This window comes from Fistularia commersonii, chromosome 8, assembly GCF_037954325.1.
Source record: "Fistularia commersonii isolate RoL2024-O1a breed Wild chromosome 8, RoL_Fcom_v1.0, whole genome shotgun sequence".
Lineage (NCBI taxonomy): Eukaryota > Metazoa > Chordata > Actinopteri > Syngnathiformes > Fistulariidae > Fistularia > Fistularia commersonii.
Window position 1 is genome coordinate 16,331,282 of NC_141291.1, and position 16,531 is coordinate 16,347,812.

The 16,531-nt window shown below is 38.3% G+C and overlaps 1 protein-coding gene across 1 annotated transcript in view; it reads left to right on the plus strand.

Moving 5' to 3' along the window:
- Positions 1 to 16,531, plus strand: part of ofcc1 (orofacial cleft 1 candidate 1) — a 90,643-nt gene that overhangs the window by 10,432 nt on the left and 63,680 nt on the right. The window contains exons 2-8 of the mRNA XM_086151640.1: positions 5,824 to 5,890; positions 6,258 to 6,437; positions 9,376 to 9,480; positions 10,121 to 10,204; positions 12,297 to 12,506; positions 13,056 to 13,150; positions 14,423 to 14,527. Of these exons, the coding sequence (XP_086007766.1) occupies positions 5,824 to 5,890; positions 6,258 to 6,437; positions 9,376 to 9,480; positions 10,121 to 10,204; positions 12,297 to 12,506; positions 13,056 to 13,150; positions 14,423 to 14,527 (846 nt within the window). The remainder of the gene's footprint in view (positions 1 to 5,823; positions 5,891 to 6,257; positions 6,438 to 9,375; positions 9,481 to 10,120; positions 10,205 to 12,296; positions 12,507 to 13,055; positions 13,151 to 14,422; positions 14,528 to 16,531) is intronic.

The following is a 16,531-nucleotide window of genomic DNA, read 5'->3' on the forward strand; positions in this document are numbered from 1 at the left end:
TTTCAATCACACCCAGTGGAGCAGTGTTCACTGCGAAAAAGTATAGCATTTCATCCTAGCTCGCATGGTATGGGATAATCTTTCACATTTAGCCTGGGGTTTGTTTTGCTATTTCAGCAGAAAGTTGTGCAAGCCATGTGAATTACAATAAGAAGAGATGATAAAAATACCAAATGACATTGTTTCTGATCTAAATTGATAAACTATTTGAATAATCAGTGGAAATAATTTATCTATGATAACTATGATAATAAAGGGTGTTTCTTGTACTTAATTCAAAATACATCTCCTTATGCACAAACACACAAAATGGCGAGTAAGTGCATGGAAGAGAATATTTAGTGCTGCACATAAAGTTATCAAAATGGTATGCTTTGCAAAACCTGACACCAAAAAAAAGTCAGTGAGATCTGCCTGAGAGCAAAGCTCCAGACTGATTCACATTTTTAGTTGCTATTTGGGGTCAGTTTCACCCAAATGGATATGGAATTCATTGCTGAAAAAAAACAATAATAAATATATCCTTATGGTAACATACTTTATGGATTAATTGTGGTCTATAATACTATAGTATAATAGTTTAACTTGGTTGCACCATCAGCAAACCCGATGTGATGCTATAATGGTTTGGGGTCAAAGGGGCCTAAATAAGATAATAAACAAAATTGTAAATGTTCTTCATTTTATTTCAAATGTGCATGGACGTCACACTGCAAAGGGATGTTAAGGGATGTTAAACCAACTCAAAATTAAATAAAATGAAATAAAAAGGGCAGAGAACGCAAAATGTAATGTTCCAAGGTAAAGATTCAGGTTTAAAAGAAAATATGTCTCTGTTTAATTTCCTTATAAAGTCCATTATATATTTGAATGCTTATAGATTCCTTAAGACTTGAAAATATATAAATCATGCATTTTAACTTTTTGACACTCTTTGTGTTGCAGACCTCACTATTGTTCACAGAACGAGTTGAAGCTGTGATGGACACCTTTGACAATGTGAGTAACATTTTACTTCTTACCCTCGTAGCTGCACAGCCGAACACTGGGAGGTCAGGCCTTGTACCTCCATCTCTCTCTCTCTCTGAAGGTGCTGTCGCAGCCTGACCATTGACATTTAACATTCTTCTGTGCTGCCTCTGGGTTCTCAATTGGGGATTCAGGGTGCAGAGGCCAGTGCCTGGTTCTCAAGGGTAAAAACAAAAAGGCCCTTGAAAATCCCAAGGAGTTCCCATGATCCTCAGAAAGACCTTGATCCAGCTCATGTTATATTTCCATTCTACAGATTAGGGCGCACAAAAAAAAAACAAACACATTTTAGTTTTTGCCTTGAGTTTTTGATAATGAATCGCAATTTTTTCCAGTATTTCGAGACTCATGGGGTGATTTTGCAATGCTTCAAGTTTAGCAAAGCGTTCCAGGAAGATTTTTCTTTGGTTTATTTCAATAATAATTTACTGTTCATCATCACTGACACCTCCAGCTCAGTAAAAAAGCTTATGCTGACATTGTATGGCGGAAAGTTTTCCAAGACGTACATAATCTGTTAGCATCAGAGGAGCACACATGCATAAATAATTGACTAATTCACTTAAAGGGGGCTAGCGTAGATTAATTAAGCTTGAATACTAATTATGTTCTCTGTCTACACCAACTGACGACTTGGTTGGGCTAATAAGAAACCGTTTGGTGGGTCACAATTACCATGTAAGGCTGATCTTTGAAAAAATATGGTTTCATAAAATCAGGCTTTATATGCAGGTCTTTGAAAAAAATATGTGTGGTTTCTGCTTTTTAACCTCCCTTTCAACTTTTTGGATGTTTTAGTTGCTGTTGGGGCTAAATTATATAAATAAATAAATACCCTCACATAATGCACATTCTCATATTAAATATCCATTAGCTAGAAATATTTTGCTTTGGATATGCCTTCTTGCTGTTATTAAAGAGAGGATATTATAATTTATCCAAATAGAGCTTTTGTTATTATTCATATGTATGTATTGTTATTATTATGTATGCGTATGTAGACACACATATGCAGACAGATCTCTTACATGTGCATTTGTTAAACAACCAGCTCTGTTGATTTAGTTATTGTCACAAATGAATGCATTTGCAAATTCTGTTAATGTTGCTGTGAGGCCCCAGTCATAGAATTGCCTGAGAAACTACAAATCCGGCAACACACTGAAGCGTGTTTTAAGGCATTGTCACTCAACGAGGATAGACAATGTGTGCAAATCTGGGAAAAATGAATATCCAGAAACATTCATGTGTTTGACTCATAACACACAGGGTGCTTGTCTGGAAATGGTAGCTTTAAATCTTTCTGCGGAGACAAATTTTTGTCATCTATGCTCCCCTGGCAAGCAGCACACACACGGACAGAGGAAGACAGTGTAAAGCTGGGGCCTTGTTTACAGCTGCGTGGGGAAGAAAACAGGCAGACGTAAATGGGGGTTGACGGTTTCATGAAGCACAATTGGTTGATGGCAGATTCAATGTGACTGGGCTGAACTGGGCGATGATCCGTACAGTATGCAAAATTCACTTTCTAGCTGGTCTGTGCCCACCAGCCCCTAGCAGCAAGCGGTCTTCCCCAAGCCCTTCTAGCTATGCCTTTGAATGCAACAAGAACTGAACAAGGGATTGTTGTGCTCAATTCCTTTTGACAACAATTCCATTTACGAAAAAAAAGTTGCAGATATTTTTTTCCCTGCCAGTTACAAAGGATAGTAAATGTTTTTTTTTTTTTTCATCATTCTGACTCCAAAGTAAGCATTTTATCTAATGCAAAAATGAAAGGTGATACATGACCTGGGATGACAGGAGAATGAATAATGGATTTGCCCTGTTCCCTTGTATGTGCATGTGATAGTAGATCCAAAATTACTTAGCGCATGGTTTTAGTGAGGCATCATAATTTTAAGAAATGTTTAAAATGACAGGAAAGATGTAAGAATTTCATCTGTGCATAGTTTTCACTCTTTCAGTCAACATTCTAAGTAGGGAGCAGTTATTCCACTCTTCATGATATTCAGAGTATCATACATTCCTAAGATTACTTTTTTTTTCTCCTGAGGATTAAATTGTTGTTTATCGTTTATGAGCTGCAACATCTGCATGCTCCATCCAGTTATGGCACAGTAAATGACAGTCCTACAACAAGGAGCATGCTGTCAATGTCAGAGGGATCGAGGATGCAAGATGAGAAGCACATATTTTCTTAGCTCTGTAGGCAGAGAGGCTCACATGGTGTCGTGTGGAAGAGATTTTAAGTGACAATCACCCAAAGCATTAGGCCTGGGGTGTGTGTACTGAACTCCTCATGTGTACTTTCCTGTGTGTGTTTACTTAGCTTTTTTTTCCCTTTTTCTTCTCCGATATAACTGAACTAAAGGCAAGCATACATTCATATTAATAAGTTGACCTATTGACATTTGCGGAACATGGATCTAATTTACTTTCCAGATTGAGATACATCAGAGCTCTGAGAAATTATATGTATACTGTATATGTAAATAACATACCAAAAAATCAATATAAAATATGATTGGTTGGCATATTTCTTTGACATAAGCATTTGGCAGAAAATAATATTCCATGTTATCATGAAGTAACCAGAGTAATAAACAAAATTCTTTCGATATAATGAAGGTTACTATAAAATTTTCAGCAGATTTGCTGCAATGAGCCAGAAATGCATTTAACCGTGAAGGTGAAAAACACAGATGTCACTGCTAGGGTTCTAATGATGGTCTATTGGTGGTTAAGAATATCCGAAATTATGTGCACTGAACATGCAGTGACTAAGACTGTATCATTTCCAAGATGGCTGAAATCAAGAATCCCATTTACTTTAGAGGCACTTTACTGGGAACATGTTCATCACATTTTCAAATTTTGCTTTAAGGTTTCAATAATGTTCACAATTTTAATACCATATAATGAATGCAAATATCATGTAACGTGTTTAAATAGCTGCTCTAGTACAACATAATATTGTTTAACTGGCCTCGTGTGATCAAATGATGATTGGGTGCATTTTTTTATTAGCAAAATTGCCTGATTAATTTTATAATAATTGTTTCAGAGAGTTTCTCCCTTGAATAAGCACACACATATCATTTGTCTCGCAGTTAGCTGCACAAAGTGTTTGATGAAATGAAAATGAGAAAAAAAAAGAAAACACACAGAGACAATCACCTCTAATGCCACGTTTATAAGTCTTAGAATCCAGAGTGCATAAAACTCAGAAAAAATGATTAGTACTCAGTCTAAAAGAAAATGGTTTTTAAATAAGTTACAATTAGATAAGCATTAATCTCAGTGGTATAAATGAATGTCTTGCTGTAGGGCTCGTTGAATGTAAAAACAGATTTACAAAAACTCCTCTTACCAGATTTTTCTGGAAGTAGTCCTCCTCAATTTTAATTGCTCTGTCATTTAGAGTTGAAATACCCCCCTCCACCCCCACCCACTCTGCCCCCTTGATTTTCTCCTTTGAAATTAAATATTGTATACAAATACACGCTGTTCATGGGCATGAACACAGTTCATCACCAAAATCTGCATAAAATGATGCTTAAAAAGCTCCATACGCTTTGAGCAACAGACCTCTTTTATATAGTGCATTCTTATGTAAACATATCCATAACAAAAACAACTGCTTATGCCGTTTACCTCAACATTCATATTGTTCTGGGTTCTGCAGAAATGAGAGAAATGTGGGACTGCGGAGATTGTTCCACATACTCCTGATTTCAAAGGAACTCTCTTGCTTTCAAACATTCTTTACTCTTTCCCTTGTTCTTTCCATATCATGGCAGGATGGACCACCAGCGCACACACACACACACACACACACACACACACACACACACACACACACAAGAACAAATACACACCAAGCACCACTCACCCTTGAAGTATGTCTTTTGCAAAAGTCAAAATATGACTTTTAAAAAAATTAAAATATCCAATCATTACTGTCAAATCTTGAATGATGCTCGAGCCCTTAAGTTGTGTGCATTTTCTAAAAATATCATTAGAATGGTATAGGAAGCCCCTGCAACCTCAATAATATACATAAAATTCACAAAAAACTGACCGTGGTCATAAGATTCACCTCCATACTAATTCACACTAATGTCAAACATTTTGTAAAACCAAATATTATGCTGGAAATACAGAGCTGTTGAATTATCTGTAGGTAAGTTATATCTAATAAATTGATAATAAACTATGTGAATGTACCTTAATGCAAGCGTTAAATTTGGAAGATGAATTCCGCCATCTCATGTATTTGCTACATTATTACCCCCGCCTCCTTTACTATAGATTTATAATTCTCCAAATGTTACAACACAACAGGAAGCTCGAGACCTTGCAAATGCTTGGGCACATTTAAAGGCTTTTTTTTTTCCTTCAGGATCTTTCAGGTTGAGTTTATATAAATGGAAGTAACAAGAAGTGTGGCTGCACACTCATTTGCACACCACGTCTGTATACTCTCATGCAGCCTGTGTAAAAAATGCATAATTTTCCAGGAGAGAGTGTTGTTGCCCATTTGTTTTAGAAACAAGGAAGAAGTATTTTAATGTGACCTTCATTACACATTCATGTCAACTTTTCTTATCTATTTATGATTAAATTCTTTTCCACTCCTGTTGTTCAATTAGTGCTTGACCCCTTTAGCGGCGATGTAAATTAAATGACATTTCAGTGTCGTCCCATATTTAAAATACTGCGTTAGTTGCGGATCATAAATGATGATCTTCATTCTGCAGCTAATTTATTCATTTAACAATTTCCCTCCAGAAGTTACAGCAGAAGGCTCTGCAGCAACCTAAGCAGAAGAAATCCAAGTCGGCTGAATTTCTGATGGGTGAGTCCTGCTTGATGAGTTATTGCTCATAATTTGTGTAAGGATTAATTAACTAATTACAGACAAATGGCTTTGGGCTAAATTTTGCTCTTGCTTGTCAGGGCGCAATTTGTAATTATTTTAATCATTTCTTTTCTCTTTTTTTCCCTCCTCCTGCAAGATTCTGATTTAACTTTAACCTAATTGTGTTTTAGTGTCATTCAAAGGGGATGTGCTTGAGCATTTTGGGGCAAAGAAATAACCAATCGAAATATTTTGCTACTTTAAACAAGCTTTATTTTATGATGAGTCAATTTGACCCAGCTCTTGTGTTTCTGTTTGCTGTCATTTTTTGTACTTTTATTTATGTTTCTTCTTATTTTGTCAGGGAATGAGGAGAATGCTTGTATGCTGGGCATAGAAAATCCAGCCTTTGATGAAGGTGGAAGCTCTGAGCTTTCCCTTCCTCCAGTTTGGCTGCAGACAAGAATTCGAGGTGACAGGCCAGATAGCACCCTTGCAGCTCACCAAAAAAAAACGGAGCTGCAAGCCCCTGCCAAAGAAAGAGGTGAAGCTTCATTCTTCATTAGCCTCAAATTTTTTGGCAGTTGATGTGTTCCTGATCTAACCTTTCCTCTCTCTCTCTCTCCCTCTCTCTCCCTCTCTCTCTCTCATCCTTTTACTGGAGGGACTCTTGGTCCCTGCATTCCATAACAAGCATGTCCTAACTAGCAACCTTCCTATAACTTCTTCCTCCGCTGGAGAACGCTACAGTAGTGGGTGTTCTATCTCTATCTAGAAGTACCCTCGACACAATCAGCCTTGACTCCCACTCTTAGCTACATGCCTTGTGGTGGGCTGGAGTCATAGGAGAGTGCATTTACATACACCACTATGATACCGAGCCGATCTGCTGTCTGTGTGGTGTACTCACAACGCCCCCGAAACACGGCTTAAGGCCAATCAGGCATACAAATATGCCCCCTTATAATTTAGTATGTCAGGGAGAACTCTTGAGGAATTGGATGGTAAATTAGGATGCGTTCAAGGTTGCAAGTGTGCCAGTTTTCTCAGGGATGAGTCACACGTTAGATTCTTGATTCAGTGTGGTTTATTTTGCGTTTGCAGTGTGTGGTTGGTTATTATTATCAATTACTATCATGATGTTTTATACGCAAGAGGAAGGATTAGATGTAAGCTTAGTGCGTGCAACCTGACTATAAACACATATTATCATTGAAGTCATGAAAGTCAAAAATTTGTGACATGGAAGGATTGTTTTACAAATCATTAAAGTAGAATGAACAACGGGCTGAGGGGACTGGCTGCAGCAATGTTACTACAACATAATCTTGTAGCAGTCACTGTGTGTGTTTTTTGCTGTTTGCTTGTGTGTTTAAATATAAGTGTATATGTATATATATACATAGCTGTATATGTGTGTGTCTTGCACACAAAATTAAAAGGAGCACTAAAATAACACATCCCTGGGCTGAATGAATGAATTCAATATTCTTATTAATATTCTTTGTTCTTTAAATATTTGAATGTGCTTACAACAAAATCCCACAAAAAAGTATCAATGGAATTCCATTTTATTAACCCATGGAGGTTTGGATTCCGAGTCAACCTCAAAGTTAAAGAAAAAAATTAAACACTTTAGGCTGATCCAGCTTTGATGTAATGTCCTTAAAACAAGTCAGCATGAATCAGTGTTGCTTCCTAAGTGGACAGTTTGATATCACAGAAGTGTGATTGACTTGGAGTTACATTGTGCTGTTTAAACGTTCCCTTTATTTTTTTTTAAAGTATATATATAAAAGCACAAGCTCAGTTTACATATAGATTAACATAGAGAAGACACATACAGTAGATACTTGATAATAGCCACTTCCACTACAATAATGTACATAATGAATTATCTAATCAAAATTACAATAGACTGAATCCTCCGAAGAGCTGAATCTACTGACAGTCACTCAACATTTGTTGTATTGTTGGTCTTTTTTTTTTATTTGATTAAACGTACATATTTAATACCCCCTGAGCATATGAAATGACCTCAAGCACACTGTTTTTTTTCTAGCAGGGATTAACTTAAGAAACAAGTAGCTCTTTCGCACAAAATTAGCAGCCCATTTTCCTGATGGCGCGTTGATATGCTTAACGGTTCAGTAACTCATCCCTTCATTTGAAGATCCCTTATGCAGATTGTGCAATTGTTCCATGTTTATGGCAGGTATATTTATCTCTGAATTTGAATTTTCTCACTCCTCTTGTACGGTGGTTGAAAGGGCCTGGCTGGCAAATTCTAATTATTTATATTGTGCTTATAAGAATAGGGAATTGAAATTTTCATTAGAAAGATGAACTGGAGGACAGCCAGACTATTTAGGTAAATCAAGGATATGATTCAAAATCCACAAAGCCTCTACCATTATGCAAATTTCTGTGAAAAAAGAGTTTCATAACCTCAGAGCTATTTGCAGGGAAACTGAATGGCATGTAGAGGTTTAAAATGTGGATTTCATAGTCAAGTTATGGTGGAGTTGAAATGTTGTATGTCAAAATGTTTTATAAATGTTGCCCCTTGTGTAATAAGTGTTTTAGTCTTGACTTACATTTTGAGGAACAGGGTGCTGATTTTTTTTTGTAATAAAATCGTACTTGTAGGATTCTTTTGGCTGTAGCCCGATCGGCTAGTGGTTTCCATGCAAAAATAATTCCCCACCATTTTATGCAACCAAATGTGATATCCTTAGTCTTCTATAAAGTTGGTATTTGTGTAGAATTAAATACAATTTAATGTGTCACGGTTTCTTTTTCCCCCTGCGATCCGAGAAATACAAGTATAGCGACTGAGATTGCAGTGAAATATTCAAGGACTGTAATGAGAATTATTTGGGGTTAAGAAAGCTGATTGGTGGGGTGTACCCTTAATAGAAACTGCCCTGAGGCCATCGGATTCCCATAAACTCTGTGTAGCAGACTTGATACCCATAGGTCAGTGATTGCTAATAAGAAGTCAATGAGACATGGGCTCAGGTTATTTTCCTTTGGATCTACTTCTCTACACTTGCCCGGTCCTCTAGGCCACTGACCTTGCAGTATTTAGAAGGTATTGTCTTTGAAATTCCAGGTACTTTTGAGCTTGTAGACTTTCTCATTAGTTCCTTTTGAACACGGCAAACATATGGCAGTCGTATTTAAGAGATTGCCTGCCGTGACCTTTTGCAGCATGCTAATTAGGCCCCAGAGCACTGCAGGCCATGGAGAGGTGCACAGAGAAAACCTCCACTCTCTTTCCCAGTCCTCACTTTCCGCCTCTGTACTTCTGTCTCATCGCGGCTCTGCCTTATCTGCCCGTGCCCTTCGACAGTGTGGGTTTCAAAATTAACATTTTGCTTCATGTGCTTCTAATAACCACTAACCTGAACCTGTACCACCCCCACCCCCACGCCCCAGCCCCCCCCCCCCCCCCACTCATTCTCTTGCACTTTTCACAGGAAATGAATGTTCCCAAAATTACTTTGACCCGTCGTCGGCAGAGCAGACAGACCCAAGGCAGTGCGGGACAGCTGGGGTCAACGCTGAAGATGAGCTTGAATTAAGTATGCCATTCACCGTCATAATAGTTCTCCTCGGTTCATTAAAGTGAGGTGAGAGGGATCACTAGTACCAGGCCGACATTTGTGATGGCAGGACAGTCTATGTAAATACACCAAGCGATGGCATCGGTTGATTGGCTATCCAGCTCACTGTCATTGACCAAGGTCACATATCATTGGTCAGTTATCTTTCGGCCATTTTTTTTTTTTTCCCAGTGCACAGTGACATGCAGAGCCATATCAATAGTTAGCAGCCTCCTCCTAAAGTAGACCTATTAAAAGCAATCTCCTGGGAGCCAAGTAATATGCATGTTATAATGAAACATGGCTATTAATGGAGAAGCCATTTCACCTGTATCTTTTGGATATCACTGCCTTGTAATATCAAAGGATTCTCCAAACCAAATCTCCTCACATGATGACAGGCCAGCTAACAGGCATGTTAAAGCTCCTATTTCATTACCCCCCTGTGTACACATGGTTTTCAGCCACTCTGTTCATTGCAAATATCTGTAGTTTGGATGTTAAAGTCTGGTGTAGATTGATATGCCTGATAATACAAATGGACTAGAATAAGTAGTCATTTTGAAGAAAGCAATGCTTTTCGAGGTGTTCTAATTTTATAATGGTTTTTGACTTGCAGCAATACTAAATGCAGATGAAAGCAGGATATATCAAAAAATGTCTGCTCCGCAGGATGCAGACGACACTTGCATAGACATACCTGGTATGTAATCTCAGATTATCTCTGTCATTAAATGTGTCAGGGTAGGCATGATCATGATTTCATTTTCATTAGCAATGGCCACCAAGTAAATATCAAATTTATTTCAAGGACAGTGAATTAAAATATGATGGTTTGACACCACATTGGTGGTGTTTTTTTTAAATTACTAATTTAAAATACCCAACGGTAACTCATTTGTCATGATGACAAGAGTAACAACAGAGGGACAACAGTGACTGCTTCGCTTTTCAGGTACACGACATGACAAAAGGTCAAGGGAGAATTTTATAAACAAGCATAAGCTACTACATTTTCCATCAACACTAAACAAAGAATATGGCTAGACTGAATACAGCAAATGCTTTCCAAGCACAGCTTTTGTTTCGCAGCAGGCCTGCCTTTACTCATTAGCACAGTCATTTAAATATGTAGCCACATTGAGGTGATTTAAGCTCAGCATTGTTCTAGGTGACGACAGTTGCACCAGATCCTGTTGACATGACGCACATCTCCCTTGTAATTCTAGCACACAAGTGATGGGTTTAGGCCCGCTTCAACATGGTAGAATTTAGCTGGCTTGTATTATTTGGCATTGTCTTGGATTTAGCTGTACCACCAAGATTAGCAGCCCCATCCATTGTTCTGGAATGTTCATGAAATCCCTCAGAAAAGTAAAGAGGATCTTGGATTAACAGTTCCCCCATGCAATAAGCTGAGACACAAGGAAGCAAAGAGGGAGAGGAATAGAGAGAGATGGCTTGTACTTCTGTAAGGTTGGAGTCCAACTGCAGTTACTGCCAGTTTGCACTTCTCTAAGTTACAATAGATATCCAAACAATCATGTTTCCTTGTTGTGCAGATGCCTCCCACTGGTCTAGGCTGCACGCCTTATTTGCAGCTGCACAACTAGATCAGTGTTTGTCATAATTGATCCTGACATTTTGCGACTGCATCTCTGGCTTTTGTCTTAGCTTTTACAGGCTGACACAAAGAACCATACATGTTTCACAAGAAAGCACATGAAGAAGACAAAGTATTAATAAAATGGACAGTGGCCAGTCCTGGACAAATTCCTCCTTTCTGTCTGAAATCTTTAGTTTTTCATTTCCATCATGATCAATTCTCTTTCTTTGGCTTGGAGATGAAAGACCATAGAATTGGCATTCTATTTATTGAAGTTCTCTGTAAGGCGTGAGGCATTGATATCAGCTTTCCCTGAAAAGCGTCATAGTAACAATGACATTGGCTGCTTCAGGTTTTAGACTGCACACGTTGAATGCACAGATGCTCAAAGAATAGTTTATGAGCTCTACAAATGAGGTGATGCAACAAAACTGAAAAGGAGCACGTGATGCTCAGGTGCTCTTTACCCCATTCCACAAAGACAATACTTACTACAGAAGCCATGGCTCATCCAAGATAATATCAGGTCATGCCTGATTGTAGTTTAGATTTGATGTGAATTCCTTGGTTGATTTAGATTAAAATATTTTGAGGGATATACAGTACACGGCAGGAGCCGTGCATTTATTTGGTCGCAATACAAGTTAATTGGAAGAGTTTGAGTTGAACAGCACAGGCCTGAAAAGCAAATGGTGTTTTTATGTTTTACTGTCATTGTGTTAACAATGACAGTAAAAATATAAAAAACTCAGTATAATTATTAGTCTAGTCAAACTACTGCTAATATTTATAATAATAATAATAATGTGATTTATTATTATTACCAGTAGTATTATGATAAAAGCTCTATTTGGATCAATGATACTACCACATTTATTACTTTGGATTATAACGATGGAAATTATTATTATTATTATTATCATTATTATTAAAGCTTATGTATGTTTTTTTTATTAGGTTAAATTATGAATTATGAACTAGTATATCTCTTACTAACTGTTTTAGTCCTTCTGTAGGAGTGATAGCATCTCTGTGTATAGATTTAAATCTGGCTACACATCCATCAGAATATGTTCGCACATTGTAGTGTTTATGTGTGCAGATTCATCTGTGTATGTTGTCTGATTGCATTTCTGTGTACATGCATTTATGTCTGTGTGTCCATGCCTGCTAATGCATATCTCTCCAGGTACACTCATAGCCTCCAGGGATGAGGAGGTGTTGAAGGTGATGGCGGGTAATCCAGTGCTGCTCTATGGTGGTGGTGATGCCCCTGGCTCCAGGCCCTTCCAGGCCCGAACTGCTGCCAAGACCCAAGCTGGGACTAGCGCTGGGCTTGGAGGAGAGGCTGGACTTGAACCAGGGAGGACAGTAATGGGCAGAGAAAACACTGTAAAAAGTAATGCTTTGGCTTTTTAAAGATTTTTTTCATTGTATGTTTGCTGTCCATAGAAGTAGACAGGAATTATGAGAATTATACAATACTTAAGCATATGAAGCTTCTTCTCTGATAACTTTTTTATTGTATCTATTAAAATTCATATACATTAATATATTTATTTTTGAACTTTGTTAACTATGTCTGTCTTCCAGTCATTCAGTGTAAGTGACAACTGTCTGTTATTACTTACTTTATATGTCTTAATACATGGGTCATATCAGTAAGACTTGGTCTAATTAAACTAAAATCACAGAAGTGATTTCTGTTTAGTTTTTGTTAGCTATTGTATTATGTTGACTTTGTAAATAGTTTTCAGATTTAAACAACAATTAGATCACACAAAAATTAAAATACACATAAATATGTATCATATTGCATTGGTTGTGATCTGGCATGATACAATTATGTGGTTTTGAACGTAAGGTGTGTGATTGTTAGAAATTTCCCAACTATGATTTTTGGAGGGATTTTAAAGGCTATGTAAAAACATGATATGATTTCTTACAGTGAAGAGCGAGGAGGTGATCCCCCACTATGTTCAGCTGCCGAGGGAGTGTGTGCAACCTGACATGATCACGCTTGGCAGCCTTTCACTGCAGCAGGTCAGAGCTACAAAGAGGAATATCTGTGTCATCATCCCATATTCACCAGCACATCAGCCATGTCCATTACACTGTGTATCCGTGGCTTTGGCTAATGGATGTAGAATGTGTGGTGTGTATGCACTTCTGTTTGTATGTACTCATAGTCTGTCGGTGTATGTATTTCTGTGTTATCCATGCTTAGCTTACAAAATATCTTCATCTTTTATCTCACACTTGCTTCTTTGCCCCATTTATTGTATGTCTGAAACATTTTTTTTTCTCCATTGCAACCATTTTGACATTATTCATTTTAAGTGAAAAGCTCTATTTGAATCATGCATTCAAGGTAGTTTGCGTAAAATGGTGTGTTCTAACTTCTGTATAACATGCTACACATTTTATGTTCACATTACTGGCATATTTTGCTGCGTCTGAACTTTGTTGTAAATATTTGTTTGTGATGCTGCCTTCCCAACCATCTTATTTTTCCGTTTTGACAAAAATAGAGCGTGACTACTTTTTATTCCAAACTGCATTTGCACTTGTGCAAAGATCTGAAGCTAACCAAACCTTACAAACGTTTTTATATGTATGAGTGAACATAAGAACATGAGGTTCCATTGTATTTGGGAATCTAAATTGCAAAGACGTCCAAACATTAACGCATGCAAAATCAGAATACGTAACTTATATTCACTGTATTTTTAGTTGTAATCTCACATCAAAAGAGAGTAGGAGTGTCATGTTATATGAATAGAAAGTAATTGTAATTGGAGAAAAAGGGATCACCATCTCACCGTCATTTGGAAGTCACAGCAACAGTTGACTCATCCTCCCTTACTAGATAATCAGCAGCATCTACTGTGTGTACTATATCAGCATTGGGATCCTTGTTATCTTTTCCCGCTATAATATTTATGCACTCTCCTACTGTTTCCACACCCACCTCCCATTGAAAGCACATTATCCACCAGAGATTTCACATCTATTTTAAAAATAATAGTGTTTTTCTTCTTTCGTTATTCTGTGGCACAAAGCCTCTACAGGGCGAGACGCTGCGACTTAGCAGTGTCAATGTGTCTGAATGGGTTAGTGTGAATGTGCTGACTGAATGTAAACCCAGCGAAAAATACTCATGAAACGTAACATATCTTTAGGGCCTGGCTCAGTATCGATTGCCTGCAGATTGCAGTATGGTTGCTCCCTGTGTTTAATTCTGCCATTATGGTGCGCTATTTCATAAAGCGCCACCCAGAGCCCATGTGCATGTGTATTTACAAACATTGTCAGCAGGCTGCTCAGAAGGGACCACTAAGGAGGAGTGAGTGGGCAAAAAGAAAGAAGAGGCTGATGGCCGTCTTCACTGCGAATGTTGTAAGGCTCCTTGTATTCAAAGTATGCCCTACCCTAATATATACTTCAGTTATGGATACAACTTCACTCAGGCCTTTCATTTGGGTGATTATTGGTGATATTGCAAACCTCAATCCTGTCGTCCTCTTTACATTACATTGGGACACATTTGGATACATTTGTCATGCATGAATGTCATACCAGTCTCTCTTCTTCTTTTCCTTTCAGCTGTCCTTCTGGCTGTTCCCTTCAGGGTTTGTTACAACAATTCACCTGCCTGCATCTGACCCAGTGGTCTGCATTCTCTTCTCTCACACCAACTACCTTCAAGTCCTTTTTTATTCCATCCAAAAATCTCCTCTTCGGTTTTCCTCTAGGCCCCCTGCCTGACAGCTCCGACCTCAGCATCCTTCTACTAATATATTCACTATCCCTCCTCAGTACATGTCCAAACTGTCTCAGTCTGGCCTCTCATCCTTGTGACTCCCAGAGAGAACCTCAACATCTTCATCTCTGCTACCTCCAGCTCTGCTTCCTGTCATTTTTATGCTACTGTCTCAAAACCATCCATCATCACTGGTCTTAACACTGTCTTGAACACCCTTTCTCTCATTCTGGGTGATACTCTTTGAACACAAATTAAAGCTGACACTTTTGTTCACCTACTTCATCTGTTGTTCAGACTCTCTGTCCCTCTGGACTGTTGACCCTGGGTACTTGAAATCCTTCACCTTATTTATCACCAATTCCCTGTAGCCTCACGGTTCCACTCGGCTTCCTGTCATTCACATACATTCACACACATCTTACTTTGGCTAACCTTTATTCAATTTCTTTCCCGAGCATTCCTCCGCCTCTAAACTTCCCCTCTACTCCCTGCTCTCAATATTAGCTGCTTACATCATAGTCCACATTGATTCTTGTCAAATATCAAAACGCACAATGCCGCTCCCCTGACGTTCTCAGTAGCTCACTATCAACATTCATCGTCATAAAGAAAAATATCACGTAAAAGCTTTATGTAGAATAATCTTATAACAAGCTGTGTGTCATGGTCAACCTCAGCTGTAAAAACACATCCTAAATTTAATATTCTAAAGGATTTGCCAACTGATGAACCAGTAACAGAAGCACGATGACCCAAACTGAATAGACCACTTCAGAGCGGAGTCCAGCCTATTTCATATCTCTATCCGTATGTACATTTGATGTTACATGACTGTAATAATTAATTATGTGAAAAGCATTTATATTTCCACTGACATTTGAGAAGGCATGTAATTTTATATGTCCTCTGCACAGCTCTGCATTGCATTGTGGGTAGTATTGCTCCGGGCGGCAGAAATCTGACCACGTCATTGGGCTTGGAGGCACATCAATTCTTGGTCTGTCCACTGATGTCAGAGATCACGCGTCACATCTTTTACCGGGAGCCTTGTGGGCAATCAGCTTAGCATGTTTAAGTTTTCAGTAATTATGGACTACCACCGTGGCTGACATGATAAAATCAAAAAATTGCTTGACACATCAGTATCTTCTTTTCAGTTTAGTTGTTTTATGGGGGGCTGGTAGTCAGACACCAGTCCTGTCAGATGAATGTGGTGCAGAGTTCAGTGAAATGACCTCCTCTCGACAGCCTTGAACCCTGCAAATTCCTTCTGATATCAATGGTGGGTGGCTATTAGACATGGGAGACTTTCTACGCATCACCTAGGGCTACATCTGCCTGAAATTGAATGAGAAATAATTTCACTTTTTCTCGCCCATGCCTATGAAAGAAAAAAAAATAAAGAAGGGAGACATGGAGCTGACTTGTGTTTTTTTCGGGACAAATGTGTAATTCATTTGTTTCCACTGTTTCTGATTTAATGGGGGTCGAGTAATTGCATTAGGAAGCACATTGTGCCTTGTTGTGAACTGATGAAAGCACATGTAATACTTTTGATAGGCGAATTGAGGGGGTTGGGTATGGAAGGACCCAGTCCCCGCCTTTGAAGCTGAGCATTTATTTGCTGAATTATCCTTCCTTTTTACAAGCATCTTATC